The 20748-nt window shown below is 42.7% G+C and overlaps 1 protein-coding gene across 1 annotated transcript in view; it reads left to right on the forward strand.

The window, feature by feature from the left end:
• Positions 1 to 20748, forward strand: part of FCRL5 (Fc receptor like 5) — a 95516-nt gene that overhangs the window by 68624 nt on the left and 6144 nt on the right. Inside the window, exons 12-17 of the mRNA XM_023725590.1 lie at positions 5160 to 5438; positions 9741 to 10019; positions 11564 to 11842; positions 15460 to 15738; positions 19351 to 19467; positions 20138 to 20165. Of these exons, the coding sequence (XP_023581358.1) occupies positions 5160 to 5438; positions 9741 to 10019; positions 11564 to 11842; positions 15460 to 15738; positions 19351 to 19467; positions 20138 to 20165 (1261 nt within the window). The remainder of the gene's footprint in view (positions 1 to 5159; positions 5439 to 9740; positions 10020 to 11563; positions 11843 to 15459; positions 15739 to 19350; positions 19468 to 20137; positions 20166 to 20748) is intronic.

A 20748-nucleotide genomic window follows, 5' to 3' on the forward strand; every position in this document is an offset into this window, starting at 1 on the left:
TATGCAAGGATGGTTCAACATTAGAAAATCAATCAACGTAATCCACCACATAAACAAAAGAAAAGAATCACACGATCATCTCAATCAAAGCAGAAAAGACATTTAACAAAGTCGAACACCCATTCCTGATAAAAACTCTCAATAAAATAGGGATAGAAGGAAAATTCCTCAAAATAATAGAGGACATCTATACGAAACCAACAGCCAACATCATTCTTAATGGAGAGAGGCTGAAAACACTCCCCTTGAGAACAGGAACAAGACAAGGACACTCTTTATCCCCACTCATATTGAACACTCTGCTGGAAGTCCTAGCTAGAGCAATCGGGCAAGAAAAAGAAATAAAGGGCATCCAAATTGGTAATGAAAAAGTAAAACTGTCTCTATTTGAAGATGATATAATACTATACATAGAAAACCCAAAAGCCTCCATGAGAAAACTACTGGAACTAATAGAAAGATTCATCAGAGTAGCAGGATATAAGATATACAAAAATCAATTGGATTTTCTACACATCAACAAAGAGAATGATGAAAAGGAAATCAGGAAAGCAATACTATTTATAATAGCCCCTAAAAAATAAAATACTTAGAAATAAGTTTAACCAGGGATGTAAAAGACCTATACAAAGAAAACTACAAAACACTACTGCAAGAAACCATAAGAGATCTACATAAATGGAAAAACATACCAGGCTCATGGACAGGTAGACGTAACATTGTGAAAATGACAATTCTACCCAAAGCAATCTACAAATACAATGCAATCCCAATCCAAACACCAACAACAGTCTTTAACCAAATGGAAAAACTAAACATTAACTTTATATGGGAAGGGAAGAAGCCCCAAATAAGTAAAGCACTATTGAAAAAGAAGAATAAAGTAGGAGGACTCGCACTACCTGACTTCAGAAACTACTATACAGCTAGTAGTCAAAACAGCCTGGTACTGGTACAATAACAGATACATTGACTAATGGAACAGAACTGAGAACCACCTACAGTCACCTGATCTTTGACAAAGACCCCAAAATCCAGCAAATGGGGAAAAGACAGTCTTTTTAACAAATGGTGCTGCAAAACTGGAAGTCCATCTGCAAAAAAATGAAACAGGACCAATACCTCACACTATATGCAAAAACTAATCCAAAGTGGATCAAAAACGTAAATATAAAACCAAAAACTATAAAGATCATAGAAGAAAAAATAGGATCAATGTTAGAGACCCTAGTACGCAGTATTAACAAGATACAAACCACAACTAACAATACACAACCACCAGAAGAGAAGATAGATAACTGGGATTTTCTAAAAATTAAACACTTATGATCATCAAAAGACTTCAATACACAAAAGAGTAAAAAGGGAACCTATGGATTAGGAATAAATTTTTGACTATGACAAATCAACGAAGGTCTAATCTCTAAAATCTACAGAAAAATCCAACACCTCTACAACAAAAAGACAAATAATCCAATTAAAGAATGGGCAAAGGATATGAACAGACACTTCACCAAAGAAGCCATTCAAGTGGCTAACAGACCTATGAGGAAAAATGCTCACAATCACTAGCCATTAGAGAAATTCAAATCAAAACTACAATGAGACACCATCTCACCCCAACATTACTGGCACGAATCAGAAAAACAGAAAATAACAAATATTGGAGAAGCTGAGGGGAGATTGGAACTCTTATGCACTGCTAGTGGGAATGCAAAATGGTACAACCATTTTGGAAAACAATATGATGCTTCCTTAAAAAGCTAGAAATAGAAATGCCATATGATCCAGCAATCCCACTCCTAGGAATATATCCTAGAGAAACAAGAGCCGTCGCATAAATAGATATATGCACACCCATGTTCATTGCAGCATTGTTCACAATAGCAAAAAGATGGAAACAACCTAAGTGCTCATCAACTGATGAATGGATAAACAAACTGTGGTACATACACACAATGAAATACTAAGCAACAATAAAGAATAATGATGAATCTTCGAAACATCTCACAACATGGATGAATCTGGAGGGCATTATGATGAGTGAAATAAGTCAATCAAAAACGGACAAATATAGTATGAGGCCACTACTATAAAAACTCATGAAAAGATTAACACACAAAAAGAAATGATCTTTGATGGTTACAAGAGAGGGGTGGGGTGGGGAGGGAAAAACACTAAATAGATATGTGGTAACGTTGGTGAAGAGTAAGACAGTACACAATACCGGGGAAGCCAGCACAACTTGTTGAAGGCAAGGCCGTGGAAGCTCTATAGACACATCCAAACTCCCTGAGGAACCAAATTACTAGGCTGAGGGCTGGGGGAACCATGGTCTCGGGGAACATCTAGCTCAATTGATATAACATAGCTTATAAAAAAAATGTTCTACATTCTACTTTGGTGAGTAGCATCTGGGGTCTTAAAAGCCTGTGAGTGGCCTTCTAAGATACTCCCCTGGTCTCACACCATCTGCAGCAAAGGAGAAAGAAGAAAACCAAAGACACAAGGCAAAGATTAATCCAAAGGACTAATGGACCACAACTGTCACAGCATCCACCAGATTGAGTCTGGCACAACTAGATGGTGCCTGGCTACCACCACCAATTCATCTGACAGGGATCACAATAGAGGATCCCAGACAGAGCTGGAGAAAAATGTAGAACAAAATTCTAACTCAAAAAAAAAAAAAAAAAAGGGAGAGAGAGACCAGACTTACCGGTCTAACAGAGACTGGAAAAAGCCCAAGAGTATGGCCCTCGGACATCCTTTTAGCTCAGTACTGAAGTCATTCCTGAGGTTCACTCTTCAGCAAAAGATTAGACAGGCCCATAAAACAAAATGAGACTAAATGAGCACACCAGCCCAGAGACAAGGACAAGAAGGCAGGAGGGGACAGGAAAGCTGGTAATGGGGAAACTGAGGTTGAGAAAGGGAGAGTGTTGACATGTCGTGGGGTTGGCAACCAATGTTGTAAACCATATGTATATTAATTGTTTAACGAGAAGCTAGTTTGCTCTGTAAACCTTCATCTAAAGTACAATAAAAAAAATTAAAAGAAAAAAACATCTTGAGAGTCATTAAGTCAGTAATGTGAGGGGAGGTACAGGTAGGAGAGAGCCTGGAAGCAGGGCAGGAGATAGCCATGAGGCAACCAGAGACTACTTCCCTCTCCTTGCTGAGCTTAAAGGCCATTAAGCTAGTTGTTCAATAGTTATAAAATTAAAACGATTTCTGTTGAGCCTTGAATGTCAGTTTTGTGCCATCCATGGGTGGCCAAATTCAGGTCCAATTTTAGGGAGGCAGTGTGATGTCTGTCTTGGCCTGAAAGCCACCTCAGTTTCTTCTTCTGTAAAACAACGGAACCATGCTGGAAGACAAGCCAGACTCCAACCCTTCCCCCCAATAGATATTCAGGATTATAACGGAAAGGGTCAGGGAACTCTGGAGGCAGACTTAAAATTAAAGAGACAGAGAAGCTATGCTCCTTGTATCTAGAGGCCCAAGGAAACTGAAGATAATGATATTGTTGTGTATAGAACACATTTTGAGACATCTAATACATCTCTAATATAATAAGTATAATATATACTTATAATACGTCTATACAATGGCTCATTTGTTCATCTAATAATAATTATTGTGCATATGGCCTGTACCAGACTGTACGGGGGTCTAAGGATACATCAGACTAGACCAGTATAGCCCCTGTCTGCACAGTTCTTGAGGTCTAATAGCAGATGCAGATGAGAAAAATGGCAGACACCAGTCTGAGGGATAAAAGTACCTGTGGCTGTGGGAGCAAAGGGGAGAACACCCCAACCAGAGTGGGATGGTGAGAGGAAGTTTCTTATGAGTTAATGTGTGAGTTGAGACCTGAGGGTGAGTGGGAATATTTCAGGAGAAAGGGGGACTGTGTGGGAGAGGGCAGTGGTATTTCAGTGGGAGAATTCTTGACTTCTACCATGCAGGAGACCTAAATTAGATTCCTGTCAATGTACCTCATGGGCAGCCACTACCTATCCATCAGTGATGGCTTGTGTGTTGCTAAGATGCTGAACAGGTTTCAGCAGAACTTTCAGACTATGGTGGAATAGGAAGAAAGGTCTGAGATCTACTTCCAAAAATCAGCCAGTGAAAACTCTATGGCTCACAACAGTCTAATGGCACAGGAATGGGCAGCTTTTCCTTCCATTGTGGATGGGGTCACCATGAGTCAGGGGGAAAGGGGAAGGTGACTCCAGGGCAGCTAACAAGTGAAAGAGACTGTGTTCCAGGGAGAGACTTGTGCTAAAATCTTATGAAGATAGGAGGTCATGTACAGGACCTGGAAGGAAGTCAGTTCATATTGACTGTGGCATAGAGTGAAATGGTTGGGACAGGCAGGAAGGAGGTTGGGGAGGGAGGCAGGACCAGGTTACACAGCATTTGGAAGCACTGGTCAGGGTTCGAGCTTTATTTTGAAACGTAACTGGGTTGCACGAAAGGTTTTAATGCCGGAGAAGATCTCTGGAGCTATAAAGAACGAATTGTAGAAGAGCCAGTCTGCGTAGCAGCTAGGAGCAGAGGAGAGGGTTCAGGAAGAAAGGTTCTAGTCAGACTGAACCCCGAGGCCAGTCCCAGCTGAAGGAGAGGTGCACCAGGAAGGACGTGGCTGAGAAAAGACGAGAAACTCAGAGAGTGTGTAGCACAGAAACCAAGGGAAGAGGGTGTTATAAGCAAAAACTAGTGGACCAAATCAGGTAAGGCAGAGCTGAGAGATGGTGACGGATAAGAACTAAGTCCTACCCACTGAAGTTAACCTCTGGCAGAAGGAGGGGCAGCTGTTCCACTGTCACAGGTCAGTGAGAAGGAGGAAAGGACTGATGTAGGTAAGGGTGTGGGTCTGGTGGCAGCAAGATAAGGGGCTTCTTCTTTGAGAAATGGGTGGAAGAGGTGAGGTCATCTAACAAAGGGTCACAGGAGAGGAGGAGGGGTCAGGGTTCTGATAGGAAAGGAAAAGACAAAACGGTCAGCATGGAACACAAGAGAGAGAGCTGTAGAGTCTAGGGCCACCCAGAGGGCCTAGTGCTGGCTGGAGACTGTGAATATGCACTGGCCACTGACTGAAACTGACAATAAGAAGCAGATGAAACTGACTAATTTTTTTGTTTTCTCAGTACCCGTGTCTCAGCCTGTTCTCACCCTCCAGTCTCCTGGGGCAAGAGTTCTTGAGGGAGAAGAGATAACATTTTACTGTAAAGCCCAGAGAGGTTCTCCGCGTATTGTGTACAAGTTATATCATGAGGGTGTCTTCCTGAGGAGCAGATCTAACCCCTATGGAGGAGGAGCGTTCTTCAAACACTCTCTGACTGCAGAGCATTCTGGGAAGTACTACTGCACAGCTGAAAATGGCTTTGGCCCCCAGCAAAGTGAGGCTGTGAGCCTCTTTGTCACTGGTAAGTCCTGGGTTCCTGCAACTCACCCATCCCTCACTCAAATCCCTCTTGCAGTGACCTCTTCAGAAGTCTACATGTACTTTCCAGTCTTCTACCCTCATCAGCCTAATCCTTTTCTTGTTTCCATCTCTCAGCTAACCATCTGCTTATGGGCGTCAATCCTTTTTCAGCCCTGGCTCAGCCAGACCTCTAAGAAAGCTCCATAAACTCCCCAGCTTTTACCAAATGAATTTATTTTCTCAAAATGTCCTCTCATGCCCTGTATGCCAGGAGATATTCAGTCCCCAAGCCAGTTTTTCTTAACTAGATACATGAAAGCTTCTGATTTTACCTACTACCTGTAGTCGATTCTGACTCATAGCGACCCTATTGGACGGAGTAGAAATGCCCCATAAGGTTTCCAAGGAGCAGCTGGTGGATTTGTACTGCTGACCTTTTGGTTAGCAGCTGAGCTCTTAACCACTGTGCCACCAGGGTCCCTTTTACCCACTAACACATATTAACTTAGCTACAAGCAATTTCTCCAAAGGGTTCTCAAGCAGTAAGTGCCCTCATAGTGGGGTTGCAAAGGGCTATAAGGTGAAGGGAATGGAGGAAATGGCTCCCTGGGAACCAGCTATTCGGTTTGGAGTTTCCTTGATTCCCTGTCTTCCAACTTGTTAAAATAAGTGTCATTTTATTGTATTCTGTTTTTTAACTTTTTGTTGAAGTACAATATACATTTAGGAAAGTATAGGGTCCTAAGTGTGCAGCTCATGGTTACGCATGTAATCATCCTAAAAGTGTTATTTTAAGAGAGAAATTGCTTTGGTTTACTCTGATCTTTGCTTAGTAGGGAGTGAAAGCTCAATTTTATTCATAGAGAAGCAAAAAGGAAGGAGAGAAAAAACTTGAGTCTATTTTACTTCACAAGAAAACTGAGACCCACTCAGGTGTCCCCAGTGGATGTGGGCTTGTAAGGATATCCAGGGAGTAAGAAAGACAACATAGCCAGATTCATGGGAGAAGAACTGAAAGATCTCTGAGAATACAGTGTTTCTAAAGTAGGTTATCTTGATGCCAGTGAACTATGTCGTATGTCCACCAAGTCCTACTACTATTCCACCAACTATTTTGTTTCTCTGTCCTCCTGTCCCTGTTCCTTTTCTCCTCCTAACTGCTCTCCATTCTCCTTTCCTCAATCTCATGACTTTTGTTTACTCATAGCTTCTGCTAACCCCAACATCTACTGCCTTGGGATTCTGAGTACTGACTTCTCAGTACTTCATCTGCCTCAACTGCCAATGCTATGTGACTCACTTCCAAATCAGTGATTCTGACTAGAAACCTCCTTGGCCATGGGCAAGTCTCTCAGGTGGGCTCCAGAATTAGTATGTGTCATGGATTGAATTATGTCCCCCCAAAAATGTGTGTATCAGTCTAGCTGGGCCATGATTCCCGGTATTGTGTGATTTTCCTATATGCTGTAAATCCTGCCTCTATGATGTTAATGAGGGAGGATGGGCGGCAGTTGTGTTGGTGAGGCAGGACTCAATCTACAAGATTGGATTGTCTCCTGAGGCAGTCTCTTGAGATATAAAAGAGAGAAGTGAGCAGACAGAAGAGGGGGACCTCATACCATCAAGAAAGCCGTGTCAGGAGCAGAGTGTGTCCTTTGGACCCGGGGTCCCTGTGCAGAGAAGCTCCTAGTCTGGGGGAACAATGATGAGAAGGCTGACAGAGAGAGAAAGCCTTCCCCTGGAGCTGACACCCTGAATTTGGACTTTTAGCCTACTTTACTGTAAGGAAATAAACTTCTCTTTGTTACCATCCGCTTGTGGTTTTTCTGTTATAGTAGCACTAGATAACTAAGACAGTATGTTTTAGCATTTCCTCGGTAGGAATATTGTACAAATCAGGTTGAAAACCACTAATTTTGATATAGAAACAGAAGCTAATCACCCATGAGAATTATTGTTATAGAATAGAAAGTAGCTATTATAAACATTGTAAATGTAAAAAATATATGTAACAAAGAAAAATCAGTTGGTCAGAGGGAGGAGAGGAAGTGAAAGAACAATAATTTCCATATCATCATTATTACGTTCTTGTTGTGGTGTGCTGTCCATTTGATTCTGACTTGTACCAACCCCATGTGACAGAGTAGAGCTACCCTAGAGGGTTTCCTATCCTGTAATCTTTACGGGAGCAGATGGCCAGGTCTTTTCTTCCACAGAGTAACGGTGGGTTTGAACCGCTGACATTTGGTTAGCAGCCAAGCCCTTTGCCAGACCTCCTTATTATTATTATTATATAAACCAAACCAAACCCACTGCTGTCTAGTCGATTCTGACTCATAGCGATCCTATGAGTAGAACTGAGTAGAGTAGAACTGCCCCATAGGGTTTCCAAGGCTGTAAATCTTTCTTCTCTTTTTTTTTTTTTAACAGTCAAACTTTGTTTTCTGTGTTTCTTTGTTGTGCTTTAGGTGAAAGTTTATAGAGCAAATTAGTTTCTCATTAAACAATTAATACACATTGTTTTGTGACATCAGCTGCCATCCCCAGACATGTCAACACTCTCCCCTTCTCGACCTTGATTTCCTCATTCCATTCGTCCAGCTTTCCTGTCCCCTCCTGCCTTCTCATCCTTGCCCCTGGGCTGGTGTGCCCATTTAGTCCATATACATGGTTGAACTATGTGTTCTATGTGTGTCTAATCTTTGACTGAAGGGTGAGCCTCAGGAGTGACTTCAGTACTGAGCTAAAAGGCGTCCCGGGGCCATACTCTCAGGGTTTCTCCAGTCTCTGTCAGACCAGTAAGTCTGATCTTTTTTGTGTGAGTTTGAATTTTGTTCTACATTTTTCTCCAGCTCTGTTCAGGGCCCTCTACTGTGATCCTTGTCAGAGCAGTCAGTGGTGGTAGCCAGGCACCACCTAGTCGTGCTGGACTCAGACTGGTAGAAGCTGTAGTAGCTGTGGTCCATTAGTCCTTTGGACTAATCTTTCCCTTGTGTCTTTGGTTTTGTTCATTCTCCCTTGCTCCCAAAGGGGTAATACCAGTGGAGTATCTTAGATGGCTGCTCACAGTCTTTTAAGACCCCAGACACTACTCACCAAAGTAGGATGTAGAACATTTTCTTCATAAACTATGTTATACCAATTGAGCTAGATGTCCCCTGAGGCCATGGTCCCCAGACCTCAGCTCAGTAACTTGGTCCCTCAGAGAGTTTGGATGTGTCTATGCAAGGCTATAAATCTTTGCAGAAGCACACTGCCAGATCTTTCTGAGGAATAAAGAATTGACTTGTTACTTTTTAAAAAATAATGACATACTTCAGTATTTCCATTTGTAAATTATTTCTGAGTACTCTACAGACAGTAACTCAACATTAATTGGTTATCATTCACTAACAGCCCATGAAAAATTGACCAGTAGGCTATAAGGTCACATAAAATAAAATGAGTGAATAGGTCAGATGGAGCAACGGTAGAGGCCAAGACCAGTGAAAGAGGGCAATTAAATTAAAATAAACCACTGCATTTATAGGACCTTAATTGACCAGGGACTAGGGAAATAGGAACTCTTATATACTGTTATTGCAAGTGTAAATTGGTTCATCCTTTTTGAAGAACAATTTGGCATTATATATCATCATTTAAAATGCCCATATTCTTTATTCCAGAAATTCCACTAAGAATTTATCCTAAAAATGCGTACACAAATACACAATGATATATCTATAGGGTTGTTTAATGCAGTATTATTTGTCATTTTTTAAAAAAGCAAACTCAACTTACATTAATAGAGAATTTATTAAATGCATTATGGTAAATCCATACAAAGGAATGTTTTGTTGTTGCTAAAAATAATTGGGTAATATTCATCAAAAATCATCAATTTGTACATCAAAAAGCATTGTATTTTATTGTACATAAATTATACCTCAATAAAGTTAATTGAAAAAACAAATGGTATAGATCGCTAAGTAAGGCCATAGAAAAATGTCCATGATATGTTGCAAAGAGGAAAAAGCAGCTTGTAGATCAGTATGTATATTGTGACGGCATGCATGTGTGATTTTTATCTATTTATTTATGTGTAGATATGTGTGTGTATTTATACATTAAAAAGATCTAGAAAGTACCACCAAATAGTCAACAGAAGTGATCTCTGGAAAAGAGATGGGAGAACTTCTCATTTTTATGATGCGCAACTCTGTAGAGTTTGATTTTGATTTTTCTTTTTAATGAGGTGCTTCTATAGTTTTTTTTTAATTAAAAAAAATGATGGTTGTATTTGCTAACTCATTTTCTCTCTCAGTTCCAGTGTCTCACCCAGTCCTCACCATCAGGGCTCCCAGGACCCAGACTGCGGTGGGGGACGTGGTGGAGCTTCACTGTGAGGCTCAGAGAGGCTCTCCCCCTATCCTGTACTGCTTCTATCATGAGGATGTCACCCTAGGGAACATTTCAGTCCTCTCTAAAGGAGGAGCATCCTTCAGCCTTTCTCTGACTGAAGAGCATTCTGGGAGCTACCACTGCACAGCTGACAATGGCCTGGGGACCCAGCACAGTTATTCCGTGTCACTCAGTGTCAGAGGTAAGTTAGCCCTCCCAACCAGCAGCGCTGTCTTTCCCACCTCCCCACAGTAGCAGAACCTGGAACTACAGGGCTCCACAGGGCTATTTGCTGTGTGACATCATGGCAGGCCTGCTGCCTCCAGAGCCTCCATCTGGGAGTTCTGGATTCTACATTTTCAGGAGCTTGGACCTGCTCTTTCCTTGCTGTACCTCTCCTTGTAGCAACACTCTCCAGCCATTGTAACCTAAACTCCCCTAATGTAGGAGTGCAGCCTTTTCAAAACACTAACTATATCCTGTTCAACAATGACCAGAAAGAAAGGAAGTTACAAAGCCCAATGTGTTTCATCTAAGAGAGTTTTAGTTGTGTTTCCTCTACCTGTCAATTAATTAAAAGGCCAAGGCATTCTCTTCCTTTGCATCTCTCTCCCTCATCACTCACAGACTTCCTAAATATTGTCTGGATTTTTTCTTTCCATTTCTACCACCACTAATCTAGTCAAATCCACTATCATTTTGACCACTGTACCGTCACCTACCCGCCTATCTATCCGTTCCACTCTGACCCACTACAGTCTCTTTTTCACACTGAGGTCAGAACAGTCTTTTAAAAAGATAAATTTGGTCATCTTACACCCTTGTATAGATATATTTATTGAATCTCATTAGTCTTTAGAGAAGGATCAAAATCTTTAGCATGGCTTGTGAAGCTCTGCCTAGCTCTCTAGCCTCTCATTTCATGACACTCTTCGGACCCTGCTCTTGGAGCTGCCACCATCTTGTTTCAATAATTCAAATGTGCCCAGCTTCCTCCCAACTCAGGACCAGTGCACATACTGTTTGCCCACCTGATACACGCTTTACCTCCCTCCTCACCTGGTTAACATGAAGAAGCTTTCCCTGACTAACCTGTACTAGATCAGGTCCCAGTGTTATATATTTTATAGCTCCTTGTTCTTCGCTTTGTATCAATTTTCAGTGTATTCATTCTGTATTTGTATAATTAGTTAATTGCTCCCCGAACATCCTCTCTAGATTGTAGACTTCATGAGAGCAGAGACTTAATCTTTCTCACCATTGAAGCCCCAGCATATAATGCAATTCCTGGGTCTTACTAATTGCTTAACTTATTTTTGATGAAAAAAGGAGCAGATAAATTGATCAAAACGCATTCTCTTGTGGACCTCACTCCTGATGTGTCCAGGCTCAATTACATCCCTGGCTACATAAGCAGCAGTTCTCTTCTAGTCCTCACTTTCCTTTGAACACATTTCTCTTTTTCTCCAATTATCCTTTGACTTCTCAGATGCCTGAGTTCTAATTTAATCTTTGTTTTTAGATTCCCCAAACATGTTTGAGATTGTATGTCTAAGTACTCCAAACTATCTACAGCACTACACAAATGTCATTGTTTCCCCAGATCTGAGGAAATTATATGTGTTCTAGTGATGCTGCAAGGTCATTGAAAACAGAGAAAAGTATTTTCCTGGTGGAAATGCCTCTAATAGAAGGAATATATTTAAATAGCAGAAACTGATGGTGAAACTGTTTTTCCTCCTTCAGTTCCAGTGTCTCGCCCTGTCCTTACTCTCTGGACTCCCAGGACCCAGACTGTGGTGGGAGACTTGGTGAAGCTTCACTGTGAGGCTCAGAAAGGCTCTCCCCCGATCCTGTACTGGTTCTACCATGAGGATGTCACCCTAGGGAATATCTCAGTCCTCTCTGGAAGAGGAGCATTTTTCAATCTCTCTCTGACCACAGAACATTCTGGAAATTACTCCTGTGAGGCCAACAATAGCCTGGGGGCTCAGCTTAGTCATGTGGTGACACTTAATGTCAAAGGTAAGTTAGCCCCCTCTTCTCTCTCTAGTAGCTAAAAATGGAGCAACACGACTCCTTAGGGCTATTTGCTCGTGTAACATCCGGCATAGTTCCTGCCAATGTAACCTCCATTCGGAGGTTTGGGATCCTTCCTGTGGTTACACTTTCAGGAACTGGGACCTTTCTAGGAGTACAGCTCAAGCAGTCTTCTTGAGTGTGATCCACCTTCCCTGATTAAAAATGCAAAGACTTTTTAGAACAAGCTATATTCTGATCTGCAGTTATGATACAAAAGAGAAACCAAAGAATTCAGAGTGTAGGTTCCTCTGTCCAAAAACGGTTCAAGCCATTCCTTGCCTGGATTCTTCTCTTACTATCTCCCAACAACCCTCCACTCTTGAGCTTCTTTCAGTACCAGAGTTACAAATGTGCTTCACATTTCCACACGGAACATCCTATATTAACATGAGCTATGTGCACAGCTTTTCAGGAGGGACATCCAGTCCAAGTATCACTGTTATTACAAAGTGATCCTTAAAGCAATGGGGAAACAGGGGCCAGGGCATGGAAGGAGAGAGCAGGATGGCATGGGCTGGAAATGGCCACCCATGAATCAAATCCCTCCATTCTCCAGGCTGTCACTTGACTTCTTGCCATTAAGGTACTATCTGAAGCAAAACTTCTAGTGTACTCTGAATCTGTTTGGGAATGACCACTCTACAAGCCAAATCTCCAAATCCCTTTATAAGGAGGCCTGTGGTATAGTGAGGACCCCTGGTGGCACAGTGGTTAAGAATTACAAGGTTGGCAGTTTGAATCCACCAGCTGCTCATTGGAAACCCTATGGGGCAGTTCTATTCTGTCCTATAGGGTCACTATGGGTCAGAATCAACTCAACAGCAACGGGTTTACAGGTGGTATAGCAAGGAGTTCCTGGGTGGTGCAAATGGTTAAACACTCTACTATTAACCAAAAGCTTGGCAGTTTGAACTTACCCAGAGATGCCTAAGGAGAAAGATCTGGTAATCTGCTTCTGAAAGATCACAGCCTTGAAAACCAGATGGAGCAGTTCTACTCTGCACACATGGGGTTGCCATGAGTAGGAATTGACTCGATGGTAGCAACTAGTTTGGGTTTTTCTTTCTTTTTTGGTAGTCTAACAGAAGTTTGGTAAGGGCTGTTGAGATAAACGTTCTAGACTTGGTTCCGAAGATAACTAGCTGTATGGCCTTGGCCAAGCATCTTTCTCTATATTGACCTCAATTTACTCACTCGTAAAGTATGAAAATCAGACTAGATGAAAATCATGGACATCCCTAGCCCTAGAATTCTATGATTTTGGTGGAGAGGGAACATGGAGTACTAGGCGTCAAAGGTTTTTAGAAGGAGGAGTGTGAAAAGAGAAGCTAGGAATCACTGCTCCTGGGATACATCCCAGTGAAACAGAAGACCATGAAATGGTCCACAAACACCCTCTGAGATGCATAAAGCAAGAAAGGGACTGATTTCCTCATCCCTCTTTGTTGGGTCCTGGGTCCCAGGGTATCGTAAGGCATAGAAACAAAGTCACATGAGCAGGTTGATTTGGGAATGCAAGCCTGGGATTCAGCATCTCATCAGGTGGCCAGCGCAGCCATCTCTTTGGCGTCCACAAGATGATGATTTCAGCTTTGATATTTCTCATTTAACTAGCCCAATCTTCTTTCCCCTCCAGTAGCACCTGCCTCAGCCAGTTTTCTTCTGAGATTCACAGAGGCTCTTGCCCTTAGTAGAGGTGTATCTAAGGTATGGCAGGTAGGACGTGTGCCCTGGGCGCTGCTTGAGGGGCAGGGGGTGCCAATGAGCAGTTTCTATTGGCCATTGTAGTTCCCATCACCAGCTGTGAGAGATCATTCAGCAATTTAAAACTAATTGCCATAGGCAGGCTATTTTCTGTAGATACATGACTGCCTCTTAGATTCGATGCACAGGCATGTTCTGCTGATCAAGTGCTCCTCCCTGTATCCTTCAACACAGCCAACTGGCTCATCATACCTTCTACGTTCTATTCATAATTCTCTGTTCATCCCCATTCCATTGTCTCTATAATTCCCTGAGACAAATGCATGCCATTTCTGCCACTGCTGTTATTGCATCTAAAGGGCTTCTTGCCCAGCCTGAATGAATTGTGTCTGAGTTCTGGAACTACGACATAGGTCATGGAGATCAGGAACTGCCAAGAAAAGGGATATTTATCATTATCATCATCACCACCAACATCATTAAGACTTAGCTGAGCCCTCACCAGGTACTGGGCCTGTGCTTAGTGCTTTACATACAATATCTTATTTGATATTTAAGATAAATGGGTTAGGTTGGTACCATTTTTATCTCCAATTTACAAGAAAGGAAACTGAGGCCGAGAGAGCTGTGTAACTAGCTTACAGTCACACAACTTGCAACATTAAACCCAGGTTTGAAACATAGGCATATCCAACTCTTAATGTTAGTCTACATTATGACATTTCCTTCAGCCCTTGTGCCCACATTTTAACACACCTTTTTAATTTTTTATAATTTATCTTCGTGATTAAAAAAAAAAATCAAACGCTATAAAAGGACATTTTCTACCAGCTGCTGCACAAATTCACATCCGCACACTTCCCAGACATAACCACTGTTCACTGTTTCGTGTGTATTCTTTCAGAAATATTTTATAAACATAAAAGCACAGAATTTCTTTTACAAAGTTAGCCTCATATTACACATGTTGCTAGGCAACTTGCTGTTTTCACTTAAAAAATCATCTTGATTTTTAGTTTTAAAACATATATCTTGAATATCATATTTCATTCACTAGTCAACTAGGTTGCTTCTAGTTTTTAGCTATTATAAAAATGGTACAACAGAGTTTCTTGTACATGTATCTCTGCATATCTTATGTCAGTATTCTTAAAAGAGGTATTCCTAGAAGTACACTTGCTGAACCAAAGTTTATGTGCATTTTAAATTTGGTAAAAGCTGGTTGCCGTTGAGCTGATTCCAACTCATGGTGACCCTGTGTGTGACCAAGTAGAATTGTGCTCCGTAGGGTTTTCAGTGGCTGCTTTTTCAGAAGTAGATCACCAGGTCTTTCTTCCAAGACACCTCTGGGAGGACACGAACTTCCAACCTTTCAGTTAGCAGCTGAGGGCATTAAGCACTTGCACCTGCCAAAGTGCCATTCAAGGAAGTGTCTTGAATTTGCATTCCCATCTAGAGTAATTCGAGGTGACTGTTTCATCTACAAACTCATCACTGTTATCCATCTTTTTAAGCTTTACCAATCCGATAGATGGGGGAAGTGGTATCTTATAGTTGTTTTCATTTGTATATATTTAATTAGCAATAAAGATGGGCATCTTTTTTATATATTTCTTGGTTATGATTTTTCAGTTGTTCATGCCCTTTTCACATTTTTCTACTGGATTTTTTTTTTTTTTTTTTTTAGTGCATTGAAAGTTATTTGTAGATTAAGGTAATTAGCTTTATCTGTCATATGTGTTTCAACACATTTTTCCAAGACTGAGATCTGACTTTTGTCATTTGCGTATAATATTTTCTGTTCCTTTATCCATATATTAGAAGTAGAAACCACTAGTGACTTTTTCCCTCCTCAGTTCCAGTGTCTTCCCCAGTCCTCACCGTCAGGGCTCCTGGGGCCCAGGCTGTGGTGGGGGACGTGGTGGAGCTTCACTGTGAGGCCTGGAGAGGCTCTCCCCCGATCCTGTACCAGTTCTATCATGAGGATGTCATCCTGGGGAACAGCTCGGTCTGCTTCAGAGGAGGAGTGTCCTTCAACCTCTCTCTAACCATCGAACATTCTGGAAATTACTCCTGTGAGGCCGACAATGGCCTGGGGGCCCAACGCAGTGAGGCAGTAACACTCTCCATCAGAGGTAACTTTCTTATTTCTTATGCCCAGGCTACAGATATAGACAAATGATTTCCTCCAAGGACACTATGACAATCCCTAAGGTGATTGGCCAAGACAGTACTTCTCGAAGATAGATACACATAGTTCGTACAGTGTGATGGATCATTTTTATATGGCCTTTCTCACCATGGTCTTGTAGCTCCCACCAAATGATTAGGTACCCGTTGCCATTGAGTCAATTCTGACTCATAGAAACCCTATAGGACAAAGTAGAACTGCCCCGTAGGGTTTCCGAGGAGCGGATGGTGGATTCAAACTGCTGAACTTTTGGTTAGCAGCCCAGCTGTTAACCACTGAGCCTCCATGGCTCCAAATGATTAGGTGGAACCGTGCAAATAAAGTGTATGGAACTCTAACGAGGGGATTGGTCAGTTTTGCCATCCCACTAGGCTTAAAAAGAGAGAATCACCATCAGCATCAGCACAAGGCTGACTGCTGAGGTGAAGGTCAAACATACCTCCACCCTCCAACCTTTTTACCAATTCTGACACCAGCTGTCCCTCCCATAGCACTCTCTACTTCTCTGCTGGGTTCGATAATTCACTGAATGGCCACACAGAACTCACAGACAATACTCACAATTATGAGCTTTATTAGGGAAGTAACAAGTTACAATTCAGGATCAGGAATAACTCAGGTTGCAGTTATTCAATCAGGACAGCTTTTCTTTCAGCCATGACTGCAGACAGGCCTCTCTGTGACCTCAGCCTCTCGGCTCCTCAACCCTTTGGTCCCTTGGCCTCTTGGCCCCTGCCCTGTTCAGCAAGTGTTACAAAGCTCCTTCAGTAAGTGCCTGGAGGCACCCCACCCCACCAGTAAGCCTCAGCCCGAAGGCACTCAGCCCTCTCACTCTGTAGGTTGGCATACCCATTGTAGACACCAAGAAGCCCACTGCGCCATCTCACGCTGGTCTCTTGGTTCTGCTGCTGCCATTTCTCTGGTGTCACAGCTCGCTCTCTCTGTCTCCTGGGCCTAGGAAGTTCTCAGCACAGGGACCCCAGGTTCAAAGGACAGACTCTGCTCTCATCTCTTCTTCTTGGTGGTTGTGAGGTCTCTCCTTTCAGCCTCTGGGATGGCTCATTTTAAGCCTAGCAGGATGGCAAAACTGACTAATCCCCTCATTAGGGTCCCATACACCTTATTTACATGATCCTATACCCACAATGGTGTCATGCACATTATTTGCATTATTAGCATGCTGTCCAATCCCCTTGGTGGACCACAGTACCTTATTTGCATAGTTCCACCCAACCATTTGGTGAAAGTTGCAAGACCATGGCAAAAAAGGCTATATAAAAGTAATCCATCACACGGCAGGCCACCCCCTGGCTTTTCTAGCCATGGCTCTTTCATATTTAGAGTATAACTTCTTTCTCCCAATCATTCTACCAGTCCAAAACAGTCATTAACAATTAGTCCCTCAGAAGGGCAACGAGTCCTCAGGATGAGGTTACTCAGGTATCAGCCATTCAGATCTGCTGCAGGTGTCCATCTGATCTGGTCAGATTCTTCAAAAGTTGTCTTGGCTTCCCCCTTTCTGGTGTCTGATAAAATTTAACTGAGAGAATATTATTCCCTTGCTCTGAGCCACTCTCTTGGCATCAGCATAGCGAAACCTTTAAGGGACTTTAAGTTTGGCTACTGTACTCCAGTCCAGAAGTGCCTCCTCCTTAGTCCACTCTTTCACAGTTACAGCTTCTACAATTACAGTTTTTACAATCACAATTAACCCTGTTAACAGTCAAAATTCACAGCTGAATCATATAACCATGTCAGGATCTTCCCACACCCTCCCTTCCCCAGATCCATCAGGAAAAGAGGAAACTATTCAGTGGCTATCCTCCTTTATCCCCCTCATTTTGAGTGTCAGCGCACTCATGAAATTGTGTAAGCCAGCTACTTCATGCCTTTAGCTTCCCCTGTTTAGATAGCGAATTTCTAAATTGCCCATTCCTATCAAACCAATACTCTGAGAAGACACATGTTCCTTTATCTAAAGAATCTTCTGCAGTTGGAACTTTGAGCATGTGCATGCATAAGCAAAGTCCAGTCCAGAGCAAGCTACCAAATTGCAGCAATCTACAACAGCTCATGGTGTCAAACATTTCTTTCTTCATTTGGTTGTATTCTGGTCAGCTCATCCACGCGCCTCCCTGAATTTCTGACCAGCTAGCCCCTTCTCTCTTTCATCCCTCACCCCAGTGGGCTAGGTCAATGGGTGCCAATGGAACATGTCCAAACTCAGACCATCCCTTTATTCCTGAACTTCCCCCACTTCTACTCATTGGGTGGACCCAAGTGGTCACCACAAGCGAGCATACCAGGCTGTGTACTCGCTGCCTCCTTTTAACTTGCAGTCCTAGAAGGGGGTTCTTCTGATGGGTACCGACTTCTCCTGCCTCAATGCATCCAAACACAAACAGCTTGGTCAAAACTCGAGAAGGAAAACTAATTTTTTTTTTTCTGCAGGTCCTTCCTTCAAATGCAAATTTCCTGGCTAGAAAGATTCTATACACAGGGCTATACTCTATACACAGGGCTACTGCATTCATACCAACAGCCTGTGTTTTTTCAGGCAAATCCTAGTTCCCCTTTTAGTATATCCAACCGAATATTGGCTGAAGGAGGAATTACATGGTCTCTGTAATCTATAATACCCAATATTCATTTCCATTATACATGTAGGTCTGTTTTACCATGCTAGATAAGAGAAACATTTAATATCCATAGCACATTGAAATAAACACATAACCCTTTTTAAAACATTCCGGATTCATCTTCCCTACCTCTTGACTATCTTCTCATTCATATGCATATGGCTTCAGGCCTCTTGCTGGGTGGAACCAGTAGATCCTGACACCCTATCCATAATCTTGTTTAATCATCCTGGCTTTTGCCCCCAGCCACTCCATATGTGGCTTTTCTCCCCTCAGCTACAGCATAACATCTCTTATTTTTCCTCTCAGCCATTACAGATAACAACAACCAAAGTAACCATCTAAGAATCAAAAGTTTCACTTCGCCCCCCCATTCTTTCTCTGACAAAGTCCAATGTTTCCATGAGTCTGGAGCCATTGCAATGAATCCCACTCCTGTCACCAACTGTAAAAATGATGTGAGGGCATCATCCAATCCCCTTGTGAAGTTAGACAAAGAAGCCAGATGATGCCCCCATGCCATTTTTACAGTTGGGCATTTTCTAAATTGTTATTTTCTGAAGTGGTGGTACTTGGAGAGTGGGGTGGGGGTCAAAGGGGAGCGCTAAATATGGAGCTCACTGGCTGTCTGCCTCTTCTCTCACTGGCCACAGCCCACAGCCCACAGTGATGTTCACACTTGCCTCAGATGCAAAAATAAGCTTCCTCATAAAGACAAGGGTCATTGCTAGTGCTGCATCAGCACCTGCTTAACTAGAAGGAGACTTTCTGACCCACTACCTGGCCCAGGGACCCCTCAGAAGTCCTGGTCCCCTACATTCATCCTCTCTTCCAGGCCCAGGCATCAGCTCCAGGGGCCAGGACAATTCAAAACCACAAGCCTGTCCTCCTGGCTCATGCACAGGGTCTCCCCTCAGTGTTTACAGGAAGCAGAAGTGGCTCTGTGGCCACACAAGTCACCAGGGGGCTGCTCAGCATGATGGGCCTGGCTGCTGTGGCACTGCTGTTCTGTTACTGGCTCCTGAGAAAAGCAGGTGGGTGACTCCCCGGCCTCCCTTTGCTGGAGTCCATGCCCATCCTGCCTCTGTTCTCTTAGGCTATTGCTGACCTTGTAAACAACCTCAGGCTCTCAACAGCCTCTTCCCAGCCCCCTCACTCCCTCAGCCCCCCACCTTCCCCTCTGGGTCCCCCAAATTCCTCTTTACTAAATATAAAGTTTTCCATACTGCCCCAGTGTGTAGAAGATGACTTCATGAAGTGTAGTTTATCCAACATCAGAAACTCCAGTGTATCTCCCTCTCTGCTGTATACAACTCCCAAAGAATGATAAGAAGAAGAGAAAAAATTTGAAAAATAGGGGCAAAAATAGCAAGCAAATAGGAGTTGGTAACTTACTGAGTTTTTAAATGTATAGCGTTTTCATAGTTTATCAAGTGTATTTCCCTGCCTGCAGTTATTGGCCATTGTTCTTTACAAATTCCAGGCTAAAGGATTATGAATTGTTAATTCCCTTTTCACATTATAACTCTACCCCTCTGGAGGCCACGACCAATAGTTTTTGCCCAATCTGCCGCCTCCACTAGGCGTTATAAAGAAGGATTCAAACCTTAGTGGCCGGCAGGTTCTGGGTGAGCCTTTACAAGCTCTGCTCCTCATAAAGGGCTCCTTCTCCTGGATCCAATGCTCCTCTGCTTTCCTTTGCAGGAAGAAAATCCACCTCTGACCCCACCAGGTAAGGCATGGGCTGTACCCCTACAATTGACCTTTCCTATGTGGTTAATGAAATGCGCACCAGGTAGAAATATGGAGTTGAAGCCAGTTACTGCCAAGAATCCAGTTTCTGCTGCATGTCTCTGAGATGGGATGTGCTCACTTCATGTTGCCTCGATTTGGGATATCTCAACATGGTTCCTAGGACTTCTCACCCACTGCTCTTGCTGTATAGACTATCTTCTCATATCAAGTGTTAATTGCTTTTTATTTATTAACTCACATTTTTGTTGCTTTGGTTGTCTGATGACCACTGAATCTGTCCATGCCCTAGGATGACTTTAGTTTAATCAGACTGCAAGCTCTGGACATGGCCCAACCTAACCCAACACCTGTTGTGACAACAGCAGAGAAAATATAGCTACACAACTTGGTCACCCAGAGAGATCATTCTGCCCACACGGGGCAGGAGATGATGCCTGTGAAGAAGGGGCTGCCATCTTGGATCCCAAAGTCAGACTTTAAGAGCCACATCACAGTTCACAAATTGCCCGTGGCCAAGACCACGGTAGTAGTGTCAAAACCATCCAGGATTTCTCTAGCCC

Source organism: Trichechus manatus, unplaced genomic scaffold (genome assembly GCF_000243295.1).
Source record: "Trichechus manatus latirostris isolate Lorelei unplaced genomic scaffold, TriManLat1.0 scaffold00333, whole genome shotgun sequence".
NCBI classification, from domain to species: domain Eukaryota; kingdom Metazoa; phylum Chordata; class Mammalia; order Sirenia; family Trichechidae; genus Trichechus; species Trichechus manatus.